Here is a 24,446-nt window from a genome sequence, read left to right on the forward strand (position 1 = left end):
TTTTGGGATTTATTTTTCCATGAAATCGATCCAAAACTTTTCAAAAATCAAAAAACATTTGTAAAAAAAAAAATTGAAAAAACCCTCCATTACTTTATTATAATCTATAATACCTGTCTACCACGTAAATTGCAGCTCTTAGGTTGCAATAGTTATGGCCGAGTTTTTTTTTTTAAGAATTTTGAGGGGGCTGGGGTACCAGTGAATGGGAGGGGCAAGAAGGAAAATATGAATACTGACCTTTTTGCTATACATAAACTCACCAATGCCCAAAATTTCAAACAGATTCATGCAAAAAAAACCAGAGTTATTAATAAAAAACTATTTTTTCAAACACTCCCCTTAATGAAAAATTATTATGTTATCCTAAATGTTATTACTATTGTAATTACCCCACCATTAAAATTTCTGAAGGGTTACTGAAAGATAATGGTTGCTGTGAGCGCAACCATAACTCAATGTTTACATTTTGTCTGCTGGGCTTGCATAGATAAAAGTATATTTCATTAATTTGGAATTATTCCTTGAATAGGTTACTTATTATGAAGATATGCCAATAATATATAAGATAAAAAAGCTTTTATTATGTTTACATCTCATTGTAAACAACCCTTAACAACAATACGATAATGTACAATAATTATCGTTTGTATAACTGAGTTGTTCTAAACAGTTATTTACCAATAAAATGACAATGAATTTTTAATGTAAAAATTATATTTTTATGATAAAATAAAGTTTTGTACATACTTACCCGGCAGATATATACTTAGCTATAGTCTCCGACGTTCCCGACAGAAATTCAAATTTCGCGGCACACGCGACAGGTAGGTCAGGTGATCTACCATACCCGCCGCTGGGTGGCGGGAATAGGAACCATTCCCGTTTTCATGTCAGATTTTCTCTTCCACCTGTCTCCTGAGGGGAGGCTGGGCGGGCCATTAATCGTATATATCTGCCGGGTAAGTATGTACAAAACTTTATTTTATCATAAAAATATCATTTTTGTACATGCAACTTACCCGTCAGATATATACTTAGCTGATTGGCACCCTTGGAGGAGGGCAAGAGACAGCTAAAAAACTAAAAAACGGGAAAACAACATATGTTGTAGGAATAAACAAAAACCATGGTTCTTACCTGATTGGGCAGAAGACTTCATGGATACTGTCTATGAGTCTGCATGCCTCAAGAGCTTCAGCGAGGAAGTGACCTAAGACTGACAGCCCTTCTGGATCATATCAATGGGGAAAAAACCCACTTACATGACAGAGCCTGTTATGGATCGTGTCAATGGGGATTAACCCACTTACAAGACAGAGCCCTCTACCTGAATCATATCAATGGGGGCTATCCCTCTTACATGACAGAGCTAGGTAATAAAAATACAAGGAGCTAACAACCAAAACCGACCACCTGACCAAGCCTAACCTTGTTAGTAATACGAGATGAAAAAGAGAGAGAGACCTTCAACACTCTTTTTCAACCGACCATAAAAACACAACAAACAATTAAAAATAACACTAGATTAAATAGGATTAGCTTCAGCTCCTTGACCCAGCACCGAATCCGTGGATACGTAAGCTCCTAGAGAGAAGCACTTCTCATATGTCACACGAACATCTCTCAAATAATGAGAAGCAAACACTGAGTTACATCTCCAGTATGTAGAGTCCACAATAGACTGGAGGGACCAAGACTTGTGGAAAGCCAGAGAAGTAGCTATGGCTCTCACCTCATGAGCATTAACTCTTAGGAGCTGAAAATGTTCGTCTTTGCATGAAAGATGAGCCTCTTTGATAATATCCTTAATGAAGAAAGCCTGGGCATTCTTGGAAATTGCTCTTGAAGGATCCTTGACCGAGCACCAAAGACTTTCGGTGTTACCTCTGAGCTGTTTCTTTCTCTCCAAATAATGTCTAAGACTTCTTACTGGACAGAGTGTGTGTTCTAGCTCCTGTCCTGAAAGATCGGAGAGTCCTTTGACCTCAAAACTCCTAGGCCAAGGTTTTGAAGGGTTCTCGTTCTTTGCTAAGAAGAGAGGCTGAAAGGAGCAGATTGCAGAGTCCTTCTTAAAGCCTACAGAACCTTCCAAAGCTTGTAATTCGCTCACTCTTTTGGCAGAAGCAAGAGCGAAAAGAAACAGCGATTTTCTGGTTAAATCCTGAAAGAGGCAGATCGAGGAGGCTCAAACTTGTTTAGACATTAGGAATTTTAGGACCACGTCCAAATTCCAGCTGGGAGGTCTAGGGGACTTATTTTTAGAAGTTTCAAAAGACCTTATAAGGTCGTGAAGGTCTTTATTATCCGAGATGTTCAGACCTCTGTGTCTAAAGACTGAAGACAGCATGCTCCTATACCCCTTTATGGTGGAAACCGCCAGGTTACACTGCTCCCTTAGGTAGAGAAGGAAATCCGCAATCTCCATTACAGAGGTACTGGAAGAGGACACTTTCTTAGATCGGCACCATCTCCTAAAGACTTCCCACTTCGACTGGTAGAGGCGCAAGGGTAGAAGATCTTCTGGCTCTGGCGATAGCTCGCAGCCTTGAGCGAAAATCCTTTCGCTCTAACCAGTCCTTCGACAGTCTGAAGGCAGTTAGGTTTAGAGCGGGAAGGTTCTTGTGATATCTGTCGAAGTGGGGCTGTTTGAGAAGATCGCTCCTGAGAGGGAGCGACCTGGGAAAGTCTATCATCCATTCCAGTACCTCTGTGAACCAGTCCCTGGATGGCCAAAAGGGAGCGATCAGGGTGAGCTTGGTGCCCTTTGACGAAATGAACTTCCTTATTACTTCCCCTATTATCTTGAACGGGGGAAAAGCGTAGCCGTCTAGACCGTCCCAATCTAGGAGAAGGCCGTCTATTGCTACTGCTCTGGGGTCCGAGATTGGGGAGCAGTAGTTCTCCAACCTCTTGTTCCAATGGGTTGCGAAGAGGTCTATATGAGGTCTCCCCCACAGGAACCACAGCCTTTCGCAAACCTCCTGATGAAGGGACCATTCCGTGGGAAGAACTTGGTCTTTCCTGCTGAGCAGATCCGCTCTCACATTCCTTTCTCCCTGAACAAATCTGGTGAGGAGAACGATGTTTCTCTCCCCCGCCCACAACAGAAGGTTCCTTGCTGCAATGTACAGGGAGAAGGAATGCGTCCCTCCTTGCTTCCTGATATAAGCCAGGGCTGTGGTGTTGTCGGAATTGACTAGAACTACTGATCCCTTGACCAGAAGTTCGAATCTGGCAAGAGCTAGATGAATGGCTACCAGTTCTTTCATGTTGATGTGCCAGGACCTCTGATCCGTGTCCCAGGTGCCTGACACTTCTTCCGAGCCTAGTGTCGCCCCCAACCCGACTCCGACGCGTCTGAGAACAACACTAGGCGAGGGCTCGGCGGTTGTAGAGGAATTCCTAGACCCAGCTTCTTTGGGTCTAACCACCAACGGAGATGTTCCTTTACTTGAAATGAGATGTGGAAGGAATCCGACAAGTCTTGGGACTTCCGATCCCAAGATTCTTTCAGGAAGAACTGTAGAGGTCTGAGGTGAAGCCTTCCCAGAGAAACGAACTGCTCCAGCGAGGAAATGGTCCCCAGCAGACTCATCCATTCCCTCGCTTGAACAACTGTCTTTCTCTAGAAAGTCTGTCACCTTTTGAAGGCAGCGTTCCTTCTTTCCAGGGAGGGAAACTAGAAAACCCCGAGAATCCATCCGAATCCCCAGGTAGACAATTTCCTGCTGAGGAATCATCTGAGACTTCTCGAGGTTTACAAGAAGTCCTAGTGACTGGACCAGGTTTAAAGTCCGAGAAAGGTCCTCCAGACAACGGTTCTTCGAATTGGACCGAATTAGCCAGTCGTCGAGATACAAGGAAATCCTCACCCCTCCAAGTGCAACCAGTGAGCTACATTCCTGAGAATGGTCGTGAACACTTGGGGAGCTGTGGAAAGTCCGAAGCACAGAGCCCTGAACTGAAAGGTTCTGCCGTCTACCATGAACCTTAGGAACTTCCTGGAGGAGGGATGGATGGGGACGTGGAAGTAAGCATCCTGAAGGTCCAGGGACACCATCCAATCTCCCTTGACGAAGAGCGACAGAACTGAAGACGTCGTCTCCATAGAGAACTTCTTCTTGATGACGAATGAGTTCAGGGAGCTCACGTCCAAGACCGGTCTCCACCCTCCCGAGGATTTTGGCACAAGAAAAAGACGGTTGTAAAATCCCGGGAGTGAAGATCTTGCACCGGTTCTATGGCAGCCTTTTCTAGCATTTGTTCGACGGCTAGAAGAAGGGCTTGCCTCTTGACAGGATCCTTGTATCTGGCCGATAACTCCCTCGGAGTTGTTGTCAGGAGGTTTGAAAAAGAAGGGAATGAGGTAGCCCCTTCCTCAAAACAGAGAGGGACCATTCGTCCGCCCCCTTCTGTGCCCAGGCTTCGTGAACTTTAGAAGTCTGGCACCTACTGGAGTCTGGAGGACTTGATTTTCACTTGGACTTCCTGGAAGGGAGTCCTGAAGGCCTAGATCTTCTCTCAGGTCTACGCTCCTAATAGACCTGGATCCACGAAAGGGCTCCTGAAAGGGGTCTTCTCCTTCTTTGCAAGTGGAGCAGCAGGTCTCATCCTCTTCGACGACTGAGCCAGCAGATCCTGAGAAGCCTTCTCAGATAAAGAACGAGAGATCTCCTTCACAGTCTCTTGTGGGAAAAGATGGCTAGACAAAGGAGCAAACAAGAGGGAAGACCTCTGGATAGGAGAGACCGATTTGGAGAGGAAAGCGCTGAATACTGACCTCTTCTTAAGCAGGCCAGTGCCGAACAGGAAGCAATCTCCATCGAGCCGTCCTTCACAGCCTTGTCCAAGCAAGACAAAACACTGCTGAGGTCCTCCATACTGACTGAATCCTCTTCAAGACTCCTCTTGGCTAAGGCCCCTAGAGACCAGTCCATGAAGTTGAAAACTTCCAGCACGCGGAAAAGGCCCTTGAGGAAATGGTCCAGTTCACAAAGTCCCCAAGAAGCCTTGGCCGAATTAAGGGAGAGTCTTCTGGAAGAATCCACCAGCGAAGAAAAGTCTGAGCCAGCAGAAGAGGGGAGAGCTAACCCCATCGGCTCCTAGTCTCGTACCACATTCCCGCTCTTCCCAAAAGCCTAGAGGGAGGCAAGGAGAAGACAGTCTTGCCTGCATCCTTCTTGAAGAGAGCCACTCCAAACCCTTTAGCGCTTTCTTCATAGAGATCGAGGACGCATCTTAACTAAAGAGGAAGATTTCGATGCCTTGGTGCTCGAGAGCATTGAACCAGGAGAAGGAGGAGAAGCAGGCTTGAGGGAATCTCCATACTCCTGAACCAGAAGAGCTGTCAACCTCTTGTAATCGGAAATGGTGATATCCTTAGGGGATTCGTCCTCCGATAACGCCTCCAGGCCAGAAGGAGGAGGAGAACGTCTAGAAGTAGAAGGGCACTTGCCAGAAGAAGAGCGCCTAGAAGGAGAGGAGCCTTTGTCCACTGGAGAACGACGATCCGGAGAGAAGCGCCTACAAGCTGACTGGCGCCTGACAGAAGAAGAAGCTCGAACGGAAGAGGAGCCCTTGCTGGGAGAGGGGCGCCTAACAGACGACAGGAGGCTGGAGAGGAACTTCTACGAGGCGAAGAACGAGCAGAGCGTTTGACTGAGGAGAAAGTATCTCCAACAGGAGAAGACCGACGACGACGATGGCGCGAGCGCCTGGGTGGAGAGGCGCTATTCGGAGACGAAGAGCGCCGAGGAGAGAAGCGCCTACCAGGAGAGGAGCGCCTACCAGGAGAAGAGCGCCTAACAGGAGAGGAGCGCCTACAAGGAGAGGAGCGCCTACCAGGAGAGGAGAGCCTGGACGGAGAGGAGCGCCTGCAAGGAGAGGAGCGCCTACCAGGAGAGGAGAGCCTGGAAGGAGAGGAGCGCCTGCTGCTGGAGGGGCGCTTAGCAGGAGAAGAACGCTTCACAGAAGACGACTTGCTGGGAGAAGAGAGTCTCTTGGAGGACTTGATCGGAAGAGAGGCATCCTTCTGACGAGAGGAGCTCTTTGATAAAGAGCCAGCAAGAGCAGCGAGTTGAGCCTGGAGGCCTACCAGGATCTGCTTGGTGGACTCCTGAACACCAGAAGAAGAGGAGGAAGATCTTCGAGTTCTCTTCTTAGAAACAGGAGAGCCTTCAGGGAAGCGCTCAGGGCTAGAGTCCAATGCGTCTCCTCTAGGAGCCTTCCAAGTCCTCTTCAAAGGACGCGACTCCTCAGCCGAACTCCAACCACGTTTAGGAGACGACGAAGCAGAAGAAGAGAAACACTTCTTTAAGATCCCTTTTCTACGGCGATCTAAGGCAGCCTGGGACGCGTCAACAGGCGCTGCCGAAGGGACGCCTGACCGTTGGGAGCGCTCTTCATCCCCCTTGCGGCTGTCGACATTCCTCCTCCACTGGGTCTGGGAGTTTGGAAGAGGTCTAGGCCTAGGAGCGATGCGGAGCCGGTCAGACGCCCCCTCCACTACACTGGGGACACTACACAAATCACTATCACTTCTCACTTTCTTTTCCTCCATAGCGCGCATCTGCAATTGCATCTTGCGGATCGTAGCCTTCATAGCAGCCATCTCCGACGACGAATCCACAGGTTCGACGAAGGGTGAAGGAGCTGAAACAACTGGAATGATAGGAGAATCTGGAAGAGTGTTAGGTTCTAAATCTACCTCCTTGGAAAGAGACCTACTAGCGCTTCTAGAAGAAGCCTTCCTAACTCTGTCCTTCTCCAACTTGCTTCACATAAGAGTTCAACGCCTTCCATTCCAGTTCAGTGAGATTCTCACATTCAACACACGTGTTCTCAAAAGAGCATTCATTCTCCCTACACCTCGAACACACAGAATGAGGATCTACCGAAGCTTTCGGTAGTCTCACCTTACAATCAGACCTAACACACACACGAAACACAGGTGCAATACTCTGATCAGACATTCTTTAAGAAAATACCAAAGCCAAAATCAAAAACAGTCCACAAAAGCGTATGCCAAGCCAAAGATCCAATACGTCACCAAAGGTCAGTCCAAAATAATCCTCAGCAAGCGAAAAATGAAAGTCTAAGCAGAAGGAACCAACAACAGATGTTGCCGGAACCAGCGACAGAGAAAATCTGACATGAAAACGGGAATGGTTCCTATTCCCGCCACCCAGCGGCGGGTATGGTAGATCACCTGACCTACCTGTCGCGTGTGCCGCGAAATTTGAATTTCTGTCGGGAACGTCGGAGACTATAGCTAAGTATATATCTGACGGGTAAGTTGCATGTACAAAATTAATATATATTACATTATCCTAAATGTTATTACTACCATAATTACAATACAATTAAAATTTCTGAAAGGTTACCGAAAGATAAAGGTTGCCGTGAACACAACCATAACTCGACGTCTACATTTTGTCAGCTGGGCTCACATAGATGAAAGTTGATTTCATTGACATGGAATTACTCGTTGAATAGGTTATTTATTATAAAATATGTCAATAATATCAAGTTAAAAATGGTTTTACTACCTTTATTATCAGTTTATTTCATAATGTGAAACTTTTCATGTATGTCAGTGGTTATCACACCTAGGCTGAGGACAGCTTACCGATAAAAATCACTTAGGACACTAAAAAACAATGCTTCACTTTAACAGTTGACCTCCCCCCCCCTTAGTCCATTAAAGCGAGGTTTCACTGTATGAAACCAAAGAATACAAAATTTAACCAACCAAGCAAAAAATAACTAGACCCTACAATCAGAAAATGAAAATAACCATGGAGAGAACATCATCTACACTGTAACAAAACTAGAAAACCCGCCCCCTTTATTGACCTGGAACTGCCTACTCCGCACCCTGAGGAGGAGAATTCTTTCAAGATTAACAACAGACTGTCTACACGAGTTTGTGTCGAAAAACTTTGAACAGAACAGAATCAATCACCATGCCCAGGTAGGTTACTCTTTGCGTAGGTACAGAGATGACCTTTGACCTTTTAGTAAGCACAGGGCATCGCCAAGCCCAGTACAGGGTCTCTTACCCTCAAGCCAATGCCCTGGACTTCACAAAGATAACCTGTCGTCCAGATACAGAAGTAACTTTACTCCTAAAAAAGAAAACATACATGGGCAAGGAACTGAGCCAGAAACAAAGAGCTCGACACTGATATGCCTTTCCCCCAAAGACAATGAGTAGGCACTTCCAGAAAGTTGGTGAATGTGGACATGAGAGTATAGTACTCATTGTTCATGTAACCCAAAATCATTCATGTACTTTCTCCATAGTGGTTAAAGACCGTGGAGGTTGACTACATGGAAAAAAGGGAAACAATAGGCAACAGTGGTTGAGCCTGTACATGCCTAGGACTGTCATCTGAACTCCCATTCTGGCACTTGGAACTGTCCTACGTAAAAAGGCCAGCAAGGTAGCTGTTACTTCCTGTCATGCTGCCTTCTCTAATGGAGAAAACATTTCCTGGCCAACACCTACCTCTTCTCTAGGATGCTCTACATGACTGAAAGGTTGAAGAGGCAGAGAATTCCCAAACGGAATGCAAAGACTTTCCAAAGAACTTCTTTTACCTGGGCGTCTCCAACAAGTGTTCCCCAACTTGAGTGAAGGGTCCAATCTGAAAATACTGGCAAATGAGGGCTCGATGAGCTAATCAGACTTAGGAATCTAGATATAGTGGAGGAAATGCACAATCACCTTTGGTAGGTGAAAACTGGGTCCTTGCTGCCAAAAAGGGCACTTCTTCCCTCCTGAGCCTGGAAGGAAGACTGGGAAAGGAGGTAGAATTGCCCACAGTGAGTTTATAGTATGAGGAAGAGGAGACTTCCCTCAGTGGACTGGAAAAGGCGGAGAAAAATACTAACTTGGTCTTCAGTGTCTCCTTTCCTGTCCCTGCAGCTATCGAAAACAGACAGCTTGTTATATATTCCTTCCCAAAGCATGAGTTAAGAAATGAGCCAGTTCACCTATCCCATCCCAAAAAAGCCTTGTTAAGGAAACAAATACCTTTAGGGCTTATCAAGGATCCCTGGTCAAGGAGGGAATCTTGTAAACTCCTACAAACATAGTTAACAGTGTCCAGCACAAAGCACTGAAGAGTACAGACTGATGGCATTAGCCAAATTTAACACAAATTCTCAGGCTCCTGAAATGAGAAAAGTGGCTTAGCAGACACAATCATGCCCTCTCTTGGCTGGAAAAACATGGATCTAACAGCTGGATCAGGAGAAGGGGGAAAATCCTGCTCAAACACCATAATCTCCTGCAGACGATAAATGGAGAAAAATACTAACTTGGTCTTCAGTGTCTCCTTTCCTGTCCCTGCAGCTATAATGAAAAACAGACAGCTTGTTATATATTCCTTCCCAAAGCATGAGTTAAGAAATGAGCCAGTTCACCTATCCCATCCCAAAAAAGCCTTGTTAAGGAAACAAATACCTTTAGGGCTTATCAAGGATCCCTGGCCGAAGGAGGGAATCCGCCAAACTCCTACAAACATAGTTAACAGTGTCCAGCACAAAGCACTGAAGAGTACAGCTTCGATGGCATTAGCCAAATTTAACACAAATTCTCAGGCTCCTGAAATGAGAAAAGTGGCTTAGCAGACACAATCATGCCTCTCTTGGCTGGAAAAACATGGATCCTAACAGCTGGATCAGGAGAAGGGGGAATCCACTGCTCAAACACCATAATCTTCCTAGCAGACGATAAGGGAGATGAGCGAGGACTTTCAAAAAGGAGAATCTTTGGCCAAACATTCCCACTGAGTCAAGTCTCCCAAGTACAGAAACAGATAACTTAAAGGAAGGACTGCAGAATCTGTCTTCTAAGCAAAACTGAACTAATTCCTTAAAACTGAGGGGATAGACTATATGTTCCTCTTCCTGAAAAGGAGGCAAAGGAGAACGATGTCAAGAAGAGCAAGGACAAAAGTAGCCCCAGAAATAAATGGTCTCCTAAGACCAGGAGCTAAAGTTCTCCTCATCCATCTGACTCGGAATGAAAGTCAAAAGCTCTCTCACTAAAAGGACTCACATACAACTTGCACAGACTTGCTGATGCGTCATGTGGACTCAGTGAAGCTTCCGACTTGCTACACCTGTGCAGATTCGCTAACGCCCTTGCAGAGTCACAAACAAAAGTGTGGACCCATTGCCAGCCACGCGGACTCCCTCGGACTCACCAACAACTGCATGGACTCGCTGCCAGCCATGTCGAATCCCGCAGACTCGCAGACAACCGCTCTGACTCACTGCTGGCCATACGGACACCTGCAGACTCGCAGACAATTGTGCAGACTTGCCGCCAGCCACCTGCGGAGTCACAGACAACTGCACAGACTCACTGCTGGCCCTTCGGACTTGCTGGACTCCCAGACACTCATACAGACTCCTGCTGTTTGAGGAAACTCATGGACTAACAGGTAAAAACGAATATCTGGCGCACTTAGCCTAGGCTTCAAAAACAGTCTATAAAAATACACAAAAGAATGGGCACTGATATAACAGTGGCCTAATCAAAAACTTGGACTATTGGTGATAAAAGGGGAGAACTAGCAGAAACGCTGACTCTGATCGACGCTTGCGCGCTAGCAGGAGTGAAGCCCTGCATGCTGGCAGGCACAACGCCTTGCACACTGGCAGGCACAACGCCTTGCATGCATGGCAGCACTCACAACAGATCACAATCAGTTACCTGCCTCGGATGAATCACTAGAATAACCGTGGGACTACGGGCCAAACACAAGATCTAGACCTATAACTGTCGTATGCAACTGAAATCTAACTCTGCCCATGGAAGACAAAGCAAAAGGCAGGAGACAGAGGGCACAGTCCTTACAATACTAGATTTAACTGAATCAAATCTAATTGCATTAAATCTAGCCTACTACCCTATGCTGACATTTGGGTGTAGAAGGATCTACAGTATATCTACTAATGCAGAAACTATATATTTATCTCTAATTTCTTGACCAGGAGTTAATTCTAAAGCAAACCTAAATTCAAGACTGTTCTTTCACTCTCTCCTGAGTCTATCTTTCTCTTCTAATTCGGCAATTTATTTTCTAACACTCCCAAAGACCAATCCTTGCAATGATCAAAAAGGTAGTCAGAATCGTAAATTATCAATCTGGTCTTGTAACTCAACTTACAAAATCTAAAAGACTTCAATAGGGAAGATAAGAAGATTCCATACACATTGCCAAATACAGACCAAAACCATACCATCCGATCGTTAACTCAGGAAAACAAACACAAATTTTACAGCACTTGCCTACACGCCTGGCTGTGTTCACTGACAAGAGACGACTGATCAACGAAAACACTCACTGCCTTAACCCCACCTCATAAAGGGTGGGGTTGTAACTATTGGGAGTGTTCACTCATTAAGGCTTCTTTCAATTTGTACACTTGTCGAACCTGCACCAAGTAGCCACATATAAAGCTACTGATGGAGGGTAAGTTTCACCTCAAAAATAAAATTTAGGTTCATGCATCATTCAAAACTCAGGGTTTTTTCTATACTTTGAAAGTTACGAACTGGGAAAGAATTTCGTATGAGCAGTGTCCGACATTCGAAGTTTATGTACAGTAAACCCCCAGTATTCAAGTTCTTGCGATTCGCGGACTCACCTACTCCCAGATTTCTCTGTGGATCGTATATACACACTATTTGCAGAAAATTCGCCCATTTGCTGTATTTTTCACTGAGAAATATTCACTAATTACTATATCTTCATATTTTCATGACTAAATGCACTTTGTGATAAAATTAAAATACTCGGGTATAAGCATTTATTTTTTTTTTTTGTTCGGACTATCAAAACAGGCAGTTCTACGTGTTTTGAGAGGGGTTTTTCAAGTATTCATGGATTTTAGCAATTCGCAGGGGAGTGTGGTGCGCATCCCCCGTGAATATGGGGGGTTTACTGTAGTAAACAATGCACACCACCATCTATTGAAAAAATGCATGCTAAACATCTCTAGGGAGAGGAAATATGGAAAATGGGAATTCATCAAAGAACAAGTGAAACAGGAAGATAGAAATAAGTAGGAATACAGTCACCACCCTACTTACGAACATCCATGTTACGAACATTCAGAGATACGAACAGCCAGGGTCACAAGTTAAAACTGTTTGGAACACTCCCCTCTACCACCTGTAAGTTCAAATTTTGCTCTATGCGCCTATTCTGCTAATAAGAATATTTGAAGGAAAAGAACATGAGGAAGAAGCAGCTGTTCCTTTAACCTTTCCCTGAATGATGCATGAATCTAAATTTCATTTTCTTATTTTTACTAACATCCACTTGGGAATGTAAACATCAACAAAAATTATGCACTATATACTTAAAACCAACTTACGGACAATTCAAGATACGAACGGCCATCCAGAACGTAACTCGTTTGTAAGTTGGGTAGTGACTGTATTGCGAGTATGAATGAGTATTCTCGTGATTGTAAGATTACATGGTAATAAATCACAAGAGTACTCAGGATAATCAGGGAAGGGGTTAAAGGGGCAGTTTATTATTATTCTTCTTTGTGCAGGAAAAGTTCTTACTGGGCAGAATAAGAACGCAGAGCAAAATTGGAACTTATGGATAGCAAAGGGGTGTTTTCCAAGCACAATTTTAACTTGCGACTCTCTCTGTTAGTATCTCAGAATGTTCATAAGCAGGGTAGTGACTATATACTAAAAGCAAAAAATACTGAGACAGTACTTCCCTTAAAGCAAACATGGTGGTGGTAGAAAATATTTTTCACCATAATTGCCAATGCAGTTTAAAGACCATCTTCAGAGCCAAGTAAAAAAGTAAACTCTCAACATCAATTTACCCATAACAGCTCTTACCTTGACTGTTCTATCTAAAGAGGCTGAAGCGAAGGTGTTGTTGTCCTTTGGGTTAATGACTATCTGCATGACATAATGTGAGTGACCTTCAAACACTTGCTGGCACGACCACTTCTTATCCCAATTCCATAGTTTAATGGTCATGTCATCTGAAATTATATGCTTAAAATGTAAAACTCAAAGCAATGGAACTGCATTTTACACATTATGTTATCTGCCACTGATCACGGCAGAACCACTCTATTTTAGCAAAACTATAGAAAAGAGGAGAGCTGCAATTAGAGTGAAAGTGAAAGCAGGTGTGTGCCACTGTTCAAAACTTAAAAGTTCTATGACCGATGAACAAATTGACTTTGAAGAAAGTTCAAGCAGAAATCACACAGACAGAGAAGACTTATACAATCGACCCCTGCTTATTTGCAGTTCAGCATTCGCAGCTTCAGTTATTCGCAGAATTTTCTGTGGCACATATATCCACATTATTCGTGGAAAATTTGCTTATTTGTGGATTTTTCAGAGCAATTACTGTATTTTCATATTTTTGTGACTAAGTGTTTTAGGATGATAGTTTAAGGTATATCTGGTGTTTGAACTATTAAAATAGGCAGTTAAAAGTGTGTTAGAGGGAGTCTTTGGTGTTTGAACTATTAAAATAGGCAGTTATAAGCATTTTTAGAGTAGGTTTCGGTATTCGCAGGTGGGTGTGGTATGCATCCCCCACAAATACCAGGGACAACTGTAGTGCTTTAGATTAATTAACCAAGAAAAGTGCTCAATTCGAGTATAATAAACTTCATGGACTATTTCAGCATTTATATACAAAGCAACCATAGTTTAAAAAGCAGAGTTTTACAAGCCAAAGGGCTCAACAGGGAAAGCAGTCCAGTGCAGAAAAAGATGACAGAAGTAAAGAACAGATTTTGTATGATATAAAACCAAACAAAGGAAGAAGAAATGAGACTTTACTGATTTAAAACTGAAGAACTTATCAAACTGGTTAGTTTCTCCAACTAAAGAACTTGTCAGATTGGTTAGTTTCTTGTGATATTATGTCAGACCATACCATTCTATCAAATTTATTTGCCAAACAAAAATAATCAGCTTACACATATTGAATGAATTTAATTCCCCTTGGAACAAGCTGCATTTTGAGAAAAATTATATTTTAATGATAAAATAAAGTTTGTTCATACTTACCTGGCAGATATATATATAGCTGTATTCTCCGAAGTCCGACAGAATTTCAAAATTCGTGGCACACGCAGTGGCCGGGCAGGTGGTTAGTACCCATTCCCGCCGCTGGGAGGCGGGTATCAGGAACCATTCCCATTTTCTATTCAGATTTTCTAACGCCACTGACTCCTGAGGGGAGGAGGGAGGGCAATATGAATATATATATCTGCCAGGTAAGTATGAACAAACTTTATTTTATCATTAAAATATCATTTTGTTCATGAGACTTACCCGTCAGATATATATATAGCTGAATACCACCTTTGGAGGGGGTAGAGACAGCCAAGAATTAGGAAAAAACCAATTATTGGTAAAATTATTTTGGTTCCTTATCTGATAGCATAGCTGACTGAGTGGTTACTGTCACTCTAGTCTGCTTCTGCTTTACTAGAGACCCCAGCGAGGTAGTGACCTATATAACTGGCGACTTCTAGATGATCTGTCAACGGGCGTGACCACAATGTGACTAGATCATAGACCATACAAAGAGGACAAAAGAGCATTACTAACCACCTAACCAACACCTAAAGCGTTAGTTTGCAAAGGATTGGGAAGACTGCCTCCAGTAGTCGACCCAACAACCATAAAAACACAATTAAAAAAAAAGGGGATAGGATCAGAGTTACCCCCTGTCCCCAAGGTTGCTGAAGCAGCAATGTATGGTCCCAGCGAAAAGCAATTTTCGTATGCTACCTAAACATCTTGCCAAGAGTGTGAGGCAAACACCGAATTGACTTCGCCAAAATGTGGCACTGAGAATGTCACTGAGTACCATATTTTTCTGGAACGCCATGGAGGTAGCAACTGCCCTCACCTCGTGAGCGTTAACTCTCAACAACTTGAAGTTGAGTCGTCACAACTAGAGTGTGCGTCCTTAATGGCGTCCCTAATGAAGAATGCCAGTGCATTCTTCGACATAGGTTTAACTGGTTGCCTCACAGAACACCATAAATTATCCAAGGGACCACGAGTGTCCTGTGTTCTTTTAAGGAAGTACTTGAGAGCTCTAACTGGACATAGAACTCCCTCAGGTTCCTGTCCAATAAGGTCTGCTAAACCTTTAATTTCAAAGTGTCTAGGCCAAGGGTTAGAAGGCCTTTCATTCTTAGCCAAGAACTTAGGGCTTAAAGAATAGACAGCATTGTGTTCCTTGAAGCCCACATGACGGCTGGCCTCGAACTTCGCTCACTCTCTTCGCGTCGCCAGAGCAATGAGTGAGGAATGCCGTTTCGAGTAACATCCTTAAGAGATGCAGAGTGGAGAGGCTCAAAAGGACTAAACCATCAAAAACTTGAGCACTACGTCCAAGTTCCAAGCAGGGGAATTAGGTGAGGAACCTTGGGCGTCTTGAAAGAGCTCAAAGATCGTGGAGGTCCTTATTGTCAGACAAATCTAATCCTCTGTGTCTGAAAACAGACGAAAGCATGCTCCGATAACACTTGATAGTCGGAACTGCTATATCGAGTTTTTCTCTTAAGTAAAGGAGAAAATCTGCAACCTGGCTCACAGTGATAGAGGAAGAGGAAAAGCCCTTCTTTCTACACCAACTCTTGAAGGTTGCTCACTTCGCTAGATATATCCTGTTAGATGAAGAACTTCTGGCTCTAGCGATGGCCCGTGCCACCTGGCCAGAAAACCCCCTCGCTCTGACCAATTTTCGATAGTCTGAAAGCAGTCAGGTTCAGAGCGGGAGAATTTCAAAAGATATCTCGTGAAGTGGGGTTGTATGAGCAGGTCTGCTCTCATAGGAAGGGATCTCGGAACGTCTACCAACCAGAAGAGAAACTCCGAGAACCAGTGGTTGAAGGCCAAAACGTGGGGATGAGAGTCATCCTCGTCCCTTGTGAGGCCGCGAACTTGCGATGACTTCTCCCAGAATTTTGAACGGGGAAAAGGCGTAAACATCTATTCCCGTCCAATCCCAGAGAAGAGCATCTATCGCCACTGCCCCAGGGTCAGTACAGATGAGCTTTATAGAGGGAGCCTCGCTGTTCTTGAGGTCGTGAAAAGATCCACAAGATGGCGACCCCAAAATTTCCAAAAATCTTGGCAAACCTCCTGATGAAGGGTCCATTCCTTCGGCAGGAGTTGATGGCGCCGACTGAGCAGGTCTGCTCGAACATTTTCGACCCCTGCAACAAAACTTGTGAGAATCGAAATGTTGCGAGCATAGGCTCAAAGAATAATCTCTCTTGCAAGGCTGAACAGGGAACAAGAGAGTGTTCCGCCCTGTCTCTTGAGGTAATCCAAAGCCGTAGTGTTGTCCAAGTTTACTTGAACTACACGATTGCAAACTTGGACCTCGAAGCTTTGGAGAGCTAAAAGATAGCCGCCAAATCTTTGATGTTGATGTGCCAGGACACCTGTTCCTCTCTCCAGGTTCCTAACACTTCCTCTCCCCTCTAGTGTTGCCCCCAACCTGTTGAAGACCCGTCGGAAAAACAACACTAGGTTGGGGTTCAGAAGCTTGAGGAGATCCCTTTCTGCAATTTCGTTGGATCGAGCCACCACTACAGATCTCTTTTACAGAAGGAAGAATTCTCAATTCCTCTTTCAAGTCTTCCTTGCTTTGCCAGTTCTCCAACAGAAAGAACTGAAGAGGCCTGAGATGCAGACTCCCCAGGAAACAAACTTCTCCAGCGAGGAAATGGTCCCCAGCAGACTCATTCATTCCCTCACCTAGCATGTTTCCTTCCCCAAGAAGGCCGAGACTTTTTCGAACAGAGAAGTTGCCGTTCTTGCGACGGAGACGCTATAAAAGCCGCTGAATACATCTGAATTCCCAGACACAATGGACAGTGAGGGGATCAGCTGCGACTTTTCCACATTGACCAGAAGTCCCAGGGACTTCACGAGTTGCAGAGTCAACTGAAGGTCCTCCAGATACCTTCGCTTCGACGACGCTCGAATCAACCAGTCGTCCAAGTAGAGAGAGATCCTGACGTGCGACAGGAGCAACTGCATCGCAACGTTTTTCATGAGAAGTGTAAACACCCTCGGAGCAAAATGTGACGCCAAGAGCATCTGGTGTTCCCAGGCGGTCACCCATCCAAGTACTTCGCTGATCGGACGAGAAGCGGTGCTTTCAACGTGGTATGGCTGTTGTGCAGAGTCCAAAGCAGAGAACCCTGAACTGGTACGTCTAGTCCCCCAAGACAACCTGAGATACTTCATCGAACGTGGATGAATTGGGGCGTGAAGATAAGTATCTTGGAGATCCAAAGATACCATCCAATCCCCGGGAAGAAGGGCTCCTAGTATAGACTGCGAGGTCTCCATCCTGAACTTTTCCTTCCGGACCAAGTTGTTCGGCCTGTTGACGTCCAAGACGGGTCTCTAGCCTACTGAAAGTTTTGGGACTAGAAACAATCTGTAGTAAAATCCCGGGAACACGAGTCCAAGACCTGTTCCACTGCTCTCTTCTCGAGCATCTGTTCGAGCAGGTCAAACAGAATTTTCTGTTTGACAGGATGGCAGTTGGGAAACAAAAACAAAGGAGGAGGAGACAGGAAGGGAATCAAGTAACCTCTCTCTAACAGTAGGAGGGACCAAACGTCTGCCCCTCTCTCTTTCCAGGCTTGTGCAAAATGAAGCCTGGTAGCTAATGGAGTCTGGAGATGAAAGGAGTCACTTGCTACCTCTCTTGGAAGTGACATTCCTTCGGGAAAAAACTCTCTCTCGTGGTGCGGGTCTCGTGTTGTTTCCCATGGAAGCTCCTTAGTTGGCTAGGCAATTTATTTAGCTTTCGTTTACTTTTGGTTCATTGAGATCGTGCAAGCGTTATGGAGGAGATGCAGTTTGAATGTCGATAACTTTAGTTTTGAGAATACGATATTTTTGCTTCTCTGTGTATTTATTTGCTTGCTGTTTCACAGTTTGATGTTTTATGACATATTTGAAAAGCCAAAAAAATAAAAATAGACTTGCAAAGTAATATAACTTAGCAAAAAGAAGCTAGATGAAAGTGTGAAAACACGGCTCAAATCGACTAGATGAAGCTGAGTGTCAAAACACGGCTCCAGGTTGGGCAGCGCTGACGACTTACTTAGTCAAACTCTGAGCTGCTACTGACTGACTGCCACTGACTGCCCTCGGCATTCCTGTCTTTCGCTGATGCGTACTAGGTCCACAGGGTTGCCATATATCGCATTAGGTATTATTACTTCATAGCTAAAAGGAAATTACTACCGATATACTGACATTATCATTACATTATATGAAAAATGTAATTTTGTCTATGATAGGGTTACTGTTTTGTTTATAACTTCTAACTTTGGCGAACTTTTTAATAAAACTTTCTGAGAAGATAGTCAGGATATGTATGATGCCATATATAAAATATCCCAGAAAATTTTGATTTTCCGATTTTTTTTAAGAAACGCTCCCCTTAAGACAAAGACAACTGCGAAGGTGGAGAGAGAGGAGCTGAAGGTTGAAAAGTCTCAGGAAACAGATCCTTAAACAAAAAAGCCAGAGTCTGATAATCAGAGGAAGAAGAAGGCGAAAGATGTTTCTCTTCATCCAAAGGCTGTGACGAAAGAGGATGTTCTTCCCCAGCTGGCGGGTCTTGAGTGAGTGGTGAAAGTAGTTCCGATTCGCCCGCGTGCGGGAACTCCGCGAAGCGGGAACTCCGCGATCTAGAGAAGTAGTGGCTAAAAAATCAAGAAGGACATCAGATGTTGAGGAGCCGGGTAGTTCTCTGCGTCATGATGTACAACTGGAGCTGGTGTCAACATTAAGACTTGAAGCATCAGATGTTGAAGGGAGTTGTGCGACATGATGAACAACTGGAGCGCGTCATGGCTTGACGCGACGAGAGGCTCCGTGGCTGGTCACGAAGAAGAGAAACATAGCGTGGGTACTAGAAGAGAGCAGCGTCATGGCTGGTTGCCAGCGCGCGCCGAGAGCGTCAAGGTGAGGCGCGCGTGAAGCGTGAAGCGCACGAAGAGCAAGACGCGCAGCTCCTGGCGCGAGACAAGAGAAAAGTCCAACACCTCAAATCGGGAAGACGATTAGGAAGCCACTAAACACTCTCTCTAGACGACAGACGAAGCTCCAAAACATCTAGCAGACGAGGAAGACGAAGCAGGAGACGAAGGTGAAAGTCTGTACCTCTTAACAGGCAGTTTCGAATCTTGAAAGGTTTATGAGAGCATCCAGCTGTTGTTGCAAACCCAACAAAATCTTACACGTTGGAGAAGCAACTCTCTCGGGAGAAGGGCTGAACCTGAGAGAAGGAAAGGGGCGAGAGACGTATACTTCCTTCTCACAGGGGAAGAAGCTCTAGCCCTTGCCTTAGCGCGACAGGGGGGTCGAGTAGCGTCATCATCCGAAAAACACTTTATTCTCTTCTGCGGAGGAATATCCACGCAACTTTCGGGGAAGAGCACAAACGTCTAGAGGAAGAGGACGTGAAGCGTCCTCTCCTCTAAGCTTCTCTTAAGAGGGCGAGAGTCCAACCGAGAGCTCCAACCCCGAGGCGGGGAGGACGTGTCGGAGGACGAGAAGCAATCCTTCAGGATGCGTGCCTGTGCACGATCCCTGGCAGCCTGGGTAGCGTCATCAGGACCTACCGAAGGGACGCCAGATCGGTGGGAAGCCCCCGTAACCCTCATGCGGCTTTCGACATGCCCCCTCCCTGGTCCTGGGAGTTCGACAGAGGTCCAGGCCTAGAGGCATTATAGGGCCGATCTGACGCCCCCTCCACAACACTACGGGCACTAGCACTAACACTTTGCGTTTGAATTGCATTCACTTTAGTTTCAAGAGCACGCATTGACTCCACCACGAGAGCCAGGGTATTACCTCTGCAGCAACAAACTACAGGGTTAGTACTAAAATTTACTACAGGGTTACTAGTAGGAGAAAACCCTGACTGTCCATCTAAGGATGCACTCAAGGAGGAAGATCTCCTCAACCTATCACGCTCCAATTTAAGCATATAGGCTTCATATTTCTTCCACTCACCCTCAGATAATCCCTCACATTCATTATACCGATTATCATAGAGCATTGAACACCCTTACAAATCATACATAAAGTGTGAGGAACTATCGAAGTCTTCGATAGCCTCACCTTACATTCACCCAAGCTACAGACTCGATAGCTAGAGGTAAGACATCTTAATTATAAGAAAAGTCAAAAGCAAAATAAAAAACGGTCCACAAAGAGCGTAATGCCAAGTCACAGATCCAGTCGTATACCAAAAAACAACCAAAATACTTAAGTGACAACAAATTTCGAAATCCAAATGGCAGAGGAACTGACAACAGGTGTTGACAGTCCGGCGACAGAGAAAATCTGAATAGAAAATGGGAATGGTTCCTGATACCCGCCTCCCATCGGCGGGAATGGGTACTAACCACCTGCCCGGCCACTGTGTGTGCCGCGAATTTTGAAATTCTGTCGGACTTCGGAGAATACAGCTATATATATATCTGACGGGTAAGTCTCATGAACAAAATATAATTAATGCATGCACACTGGCTATTTTAATACAAAACAGAATGAAAAACAACTAGGTGTGGGCTACCTACCACTTTGAGACTAATTAGGTAGCTAGTAAAATAAATCCCAGAAAATATAGTGGGTAAGAGATTTTTTCTTTTTTCATTCTAAAATTAACAACCAACTGTAGGTATCTACGCTTTATTAAATTTATAAGGGTTTACTTTCTTTGCCAGTAAGAGATGAGGCTTACCAAAAAGTTTGGACTTGTGTTTGCAGATTATGATTAAGATTGTAACTTACTAAAACTACAAATTGCAATAATAAGGTTTCCATTAAAATGTTTTCTATCCAGACTAAAATCAGAACAAAAGAAATCTTATTGTTTTATTTTCTTTATATAATAATCTAAAGAATAAACTGGTAACTGACTTTATGCTAAAATAATTTTTCCAGAACATATTAGCAAAGGCATAAACCAGTAGCTATCATGACTGTGATAATAAGGAAAATAAAAGTCATTGCACATTATACACACCACTACAAGTTAGGATAAATGGCTGAGTTGGATGAACAGCTATGCATCTCACATAATCTGAATGGGCTTCAAACTGATGTACTCTTTCCAATGTGTTGTAATTGAAGACACGTACTTGCATGTCATCTGAGCCAGTTATGACCCAGTTCTTCCTTGCAACAAACTTAGATGCCCTCACTGGCAAATCACATACCTGAAACAATTCAGATGTGTAAGAATACTGTACTCAAAATACAATTTTTCATAACACATATAATTTATTATTTGGATACTTACCTACTATTAGACAAGGCTTTTATCTCCTTGTCTATTGGTGTAGAGATATAAGCTACCTTTAACAGTAGGTAAGAATTCAAGTACTGTAATAATGTGGTATTATAGAGGGATGAATAAATTTGTTTGTATTTAGCATTTCCCAACATTTTGTGAGAGAGAGAGAGAGAGAGAGAGAGAGAGAGAGAGAGAGAGAGAGAGAGAGAGAGAGAGAGAGAGAAGAGAGAGAGTGTAATTGTCTTAGTGAGTGCTCGGTTGTTGGAAGAGGGATGAGGGTCTTTAGTTCGAGTTTGTTTACGGTGCTGTCTGTCTGTGCAAATCTCGAGGGAGTTTTTTTTCGGTTTTGAGTGAGTCTTGAGCTGAGTTCTGTGCAAGGCGGACATTGATGGTGGATTATTGTATGTTTCATGAGTCGTGTGTTTTCCGTTGGATGTAATTTTGTCTACTGTGTTGGCGACCGTGGACAAGTTCATCCATCTCCCAGCAACCGAGGATCAGAGTGAGTATTGTATGTGGTTATATGTTCTGTGTATCTGTGTTGTGTATTGTTTTTGTGTTTTTTAAATTCCGCCACAGTAAGAACAGATAACCATTCTTTTAACATTGACAACATGAGAATGCTTTTTATTCTGCACTGTAGGTAGCCATTAGAACGACTAAAATTCTGGCACTTTGTTCCCATTATGGTAACATCACTATCTCATGTGTTCAACTACATTATGTACAACTTTCTAACAACAGCAATGCCCTTGGAGAATACTTCCCATCTTACTGAGATGTGAGCACGGCAACTGTACTATTTCAGTGAACTCAACCTGCATTCTCTTTGATTATAGAATTATATGCATCACTGTTACAAGACTTTGTGGTATCAAATACTATACATCAGCAGCTCATTAACTACAAAATTAAAGGTAATGATGCAGCAACTTTTTCTGCTACACCCAAATTAGGTGATTCTGTACACAACTGGTTCATAAATTCATTTTCATATCGAAGTACTAAACCAAGTGTATTCACCATCTCCTTGAGATATCATCAAATGTAATCATTTCTGCAAGGCATCCAGCATTAGATGTAAATAATAATGAATAAATTTATCTATCTGCCTCGAGTTACTGAAAATGCTGACATAAAGAACAAATGTACACAGCTTCTCTGCATCTACAGATTTTGCGCAATTTCATCCACAGTGTACTACACTATTACTATACTCACCCTTGTCCGTAAGTTTCAACAACACATGCAATACTTATAAGCATATAACATAAGTGACTTTTAACTTTTAATGGAGACTAGCATGGTTAAAATGAAGTAACCACTAAACTTTGGATCACTTAAGATGCAAGGTGGCATCATCCAAAATCCAAAACCAGTGTCTCTGACATACTGACATGCCATTTTTGACAATCTTCACCTCATTCTGCTTTTTTTAACTTATATCAATCAATTACAATTATTCTTATTTAAAATCACACAAAAATGTGTATCATAGCATGAATAGTAACTTCAAAGACCATAAACAAAGTGAACACTGCTAATCATAGCTCTGGCTTTGGAAGAGACAGGACTTGAAAAGGCTCAGTACTAAAAAGGGTAATGTTGGAACAAAAATCCTACAACAACCAAAACACTCAAAATAATTTCACTAAAACTTACCTCAAAGCTTTTAACGAGTTGTTGACTCTCAATATTCCAGACATGGACATTGCCATTATAAAGAGACGCCAGCATCCATGGTTCTGTAGGATGCAAGTCCACTGATTTTACACGGTCAGACCTCGCGGTCAACTTACGCTTCACATCTAAGCGTAATGGCTGTTGTAAAAAGACAAAAAAAAAAAAAAAAATATGTTAGTCTAAAAATCAATAAATAGCCTTCAAAATACAAACCCTATAGATACTGAACAAATGCTTATTAAGCAGTCTCAATGAGTCTTATTTTATAGTTTAATAGCATTAACCTATTGATTTTGCTATTTTTCTTAGAATGTTAATTACTTCCATGTATTTTTCTGTATTGAACTTGTTTCCATGTCAGAGGGCTTGAAACTGATGCATTTGCTTTTCCAATTAGGGTTGCAGCTTACCTAATATAATAATAATAATAATAATAATAATAATAATAATAATAATAATAATAATAATAATAATAATAATAATAACAGCTTCTCCTGGTTATGCATTCTATACATATTCAAGCAAATACTGTATTAATCAAAAAGATTAAGTAGAAGTCAGAGCATATCAAGTAACTGTAAAGTATAGTACTGTACAGTATATCTTTGTCACTAGCTGATCAGTTCCAGTCATCATCTGAGGGTTAAAAGAGGTTGAGTAAATTATGCAAATCACTGAAGAATAAAAAGCTGATCAAATTATCTGCCTTAAATATCTAATCTTAGCACCCTGGTCAACTCACTATACACTACAGTATAAAGTGAATTACTACAATCCCCAAAATAGCATTCTTTTCACACCAGCCTCCACATTTACTTGCTCCTGTATTTAAAAATTTTTTTTAAGCATTTTTGTGCTACTTTAACTACTTTTGTCACGCACATTTGTTTTAAGCATTTTTTAATAAAAATTTTACCAAAATGTGCTAAGAAGAGTTGCATTTCAGTTCACGGAGAATTATGTCATGACTGGTGATGTCTTTTAGTCTTGCAGGCATTAGGTCTGTGTTAAGAGTTATCTGTTATTTAGGCTTCTTCATTACCACCAAACTTTTCATGAAATTACAGTATTTCACAAATAACTCAGGTAAATTTTCATTCAACATCTTTACCAGGCCAATTGGAAATGTTTCTCCAATACTGTTAACTTACCTTTTTTGTTTTAGTGAAATACTTGCATTATGTTCGGAGTGGACACTATAGTGGCTACTCAAAATTTTGAATACTGTAATTCTCATTTATTTGTCACAATGTGACAAATACAGAACACCACCGTCTCTTTGAGGCGATGCTTGACGAAAATTTATGGAATGGAATAAATAATTTACATTCAAGGCCAAGCGCTGGGACCTGTGGGGTCATTCAGCGCTGAAAAGGAAATCCAGTG

General features: G+C 43.1%; 1 protein-coding gene across 3 annotated transcripts in view; it reads right to left on the bottom strand.

Annotated features, from left to right (window-relative positions):
- beta'COP (coatomer subunit beta') overlaps positions 1 to 24,446 on the bottom strand; it is a 195,063-nt gene that overhangs the window by 152,878 nt on the left and 17,739 nt on the right. For all 3 annotated transcript variants that reach the window (XM_067128419.1, XM_067128418.1, XM_067128417.1), the window contains exons 2-4: positions 23,040 to 23,198; positions 21,108 to 21,300; positions 12,890 to 13,038 (exon numbers count right to left, since the gene is read on the bottom strand). In XM_067128419.1, the coding sequence (XP_066984520.1) occupies positions 12,890 to 13,038; positions 21,108 to 21,300; positions 23,040 to 23,198 (501 nt within the window). The remainder of the gene's footprint in view (positions 1 to 12,889; positions 13,039 to 21,107; positions 21,301 to 23,039; positions 23,199 to 24,446) is intronic.

The sequence above is a fragment of the Macrobrachium rosenbergii genome, chromosome 26 (assembly GCF_040412425.1).
Source record: "Macrobrachium rosenbergii isolate ZJJX-2024 chromosome 26, ASM4041242v1, whole genome shotgun sequence".
NCBI classification, from domain to species: domain Eukaryota; kingdom Metazoa; phylum Arthropoda; class Malacostraca; order Decapoda; family Palaemonidae; genus Macrobrachium; species Macrobrachium rosenbergii.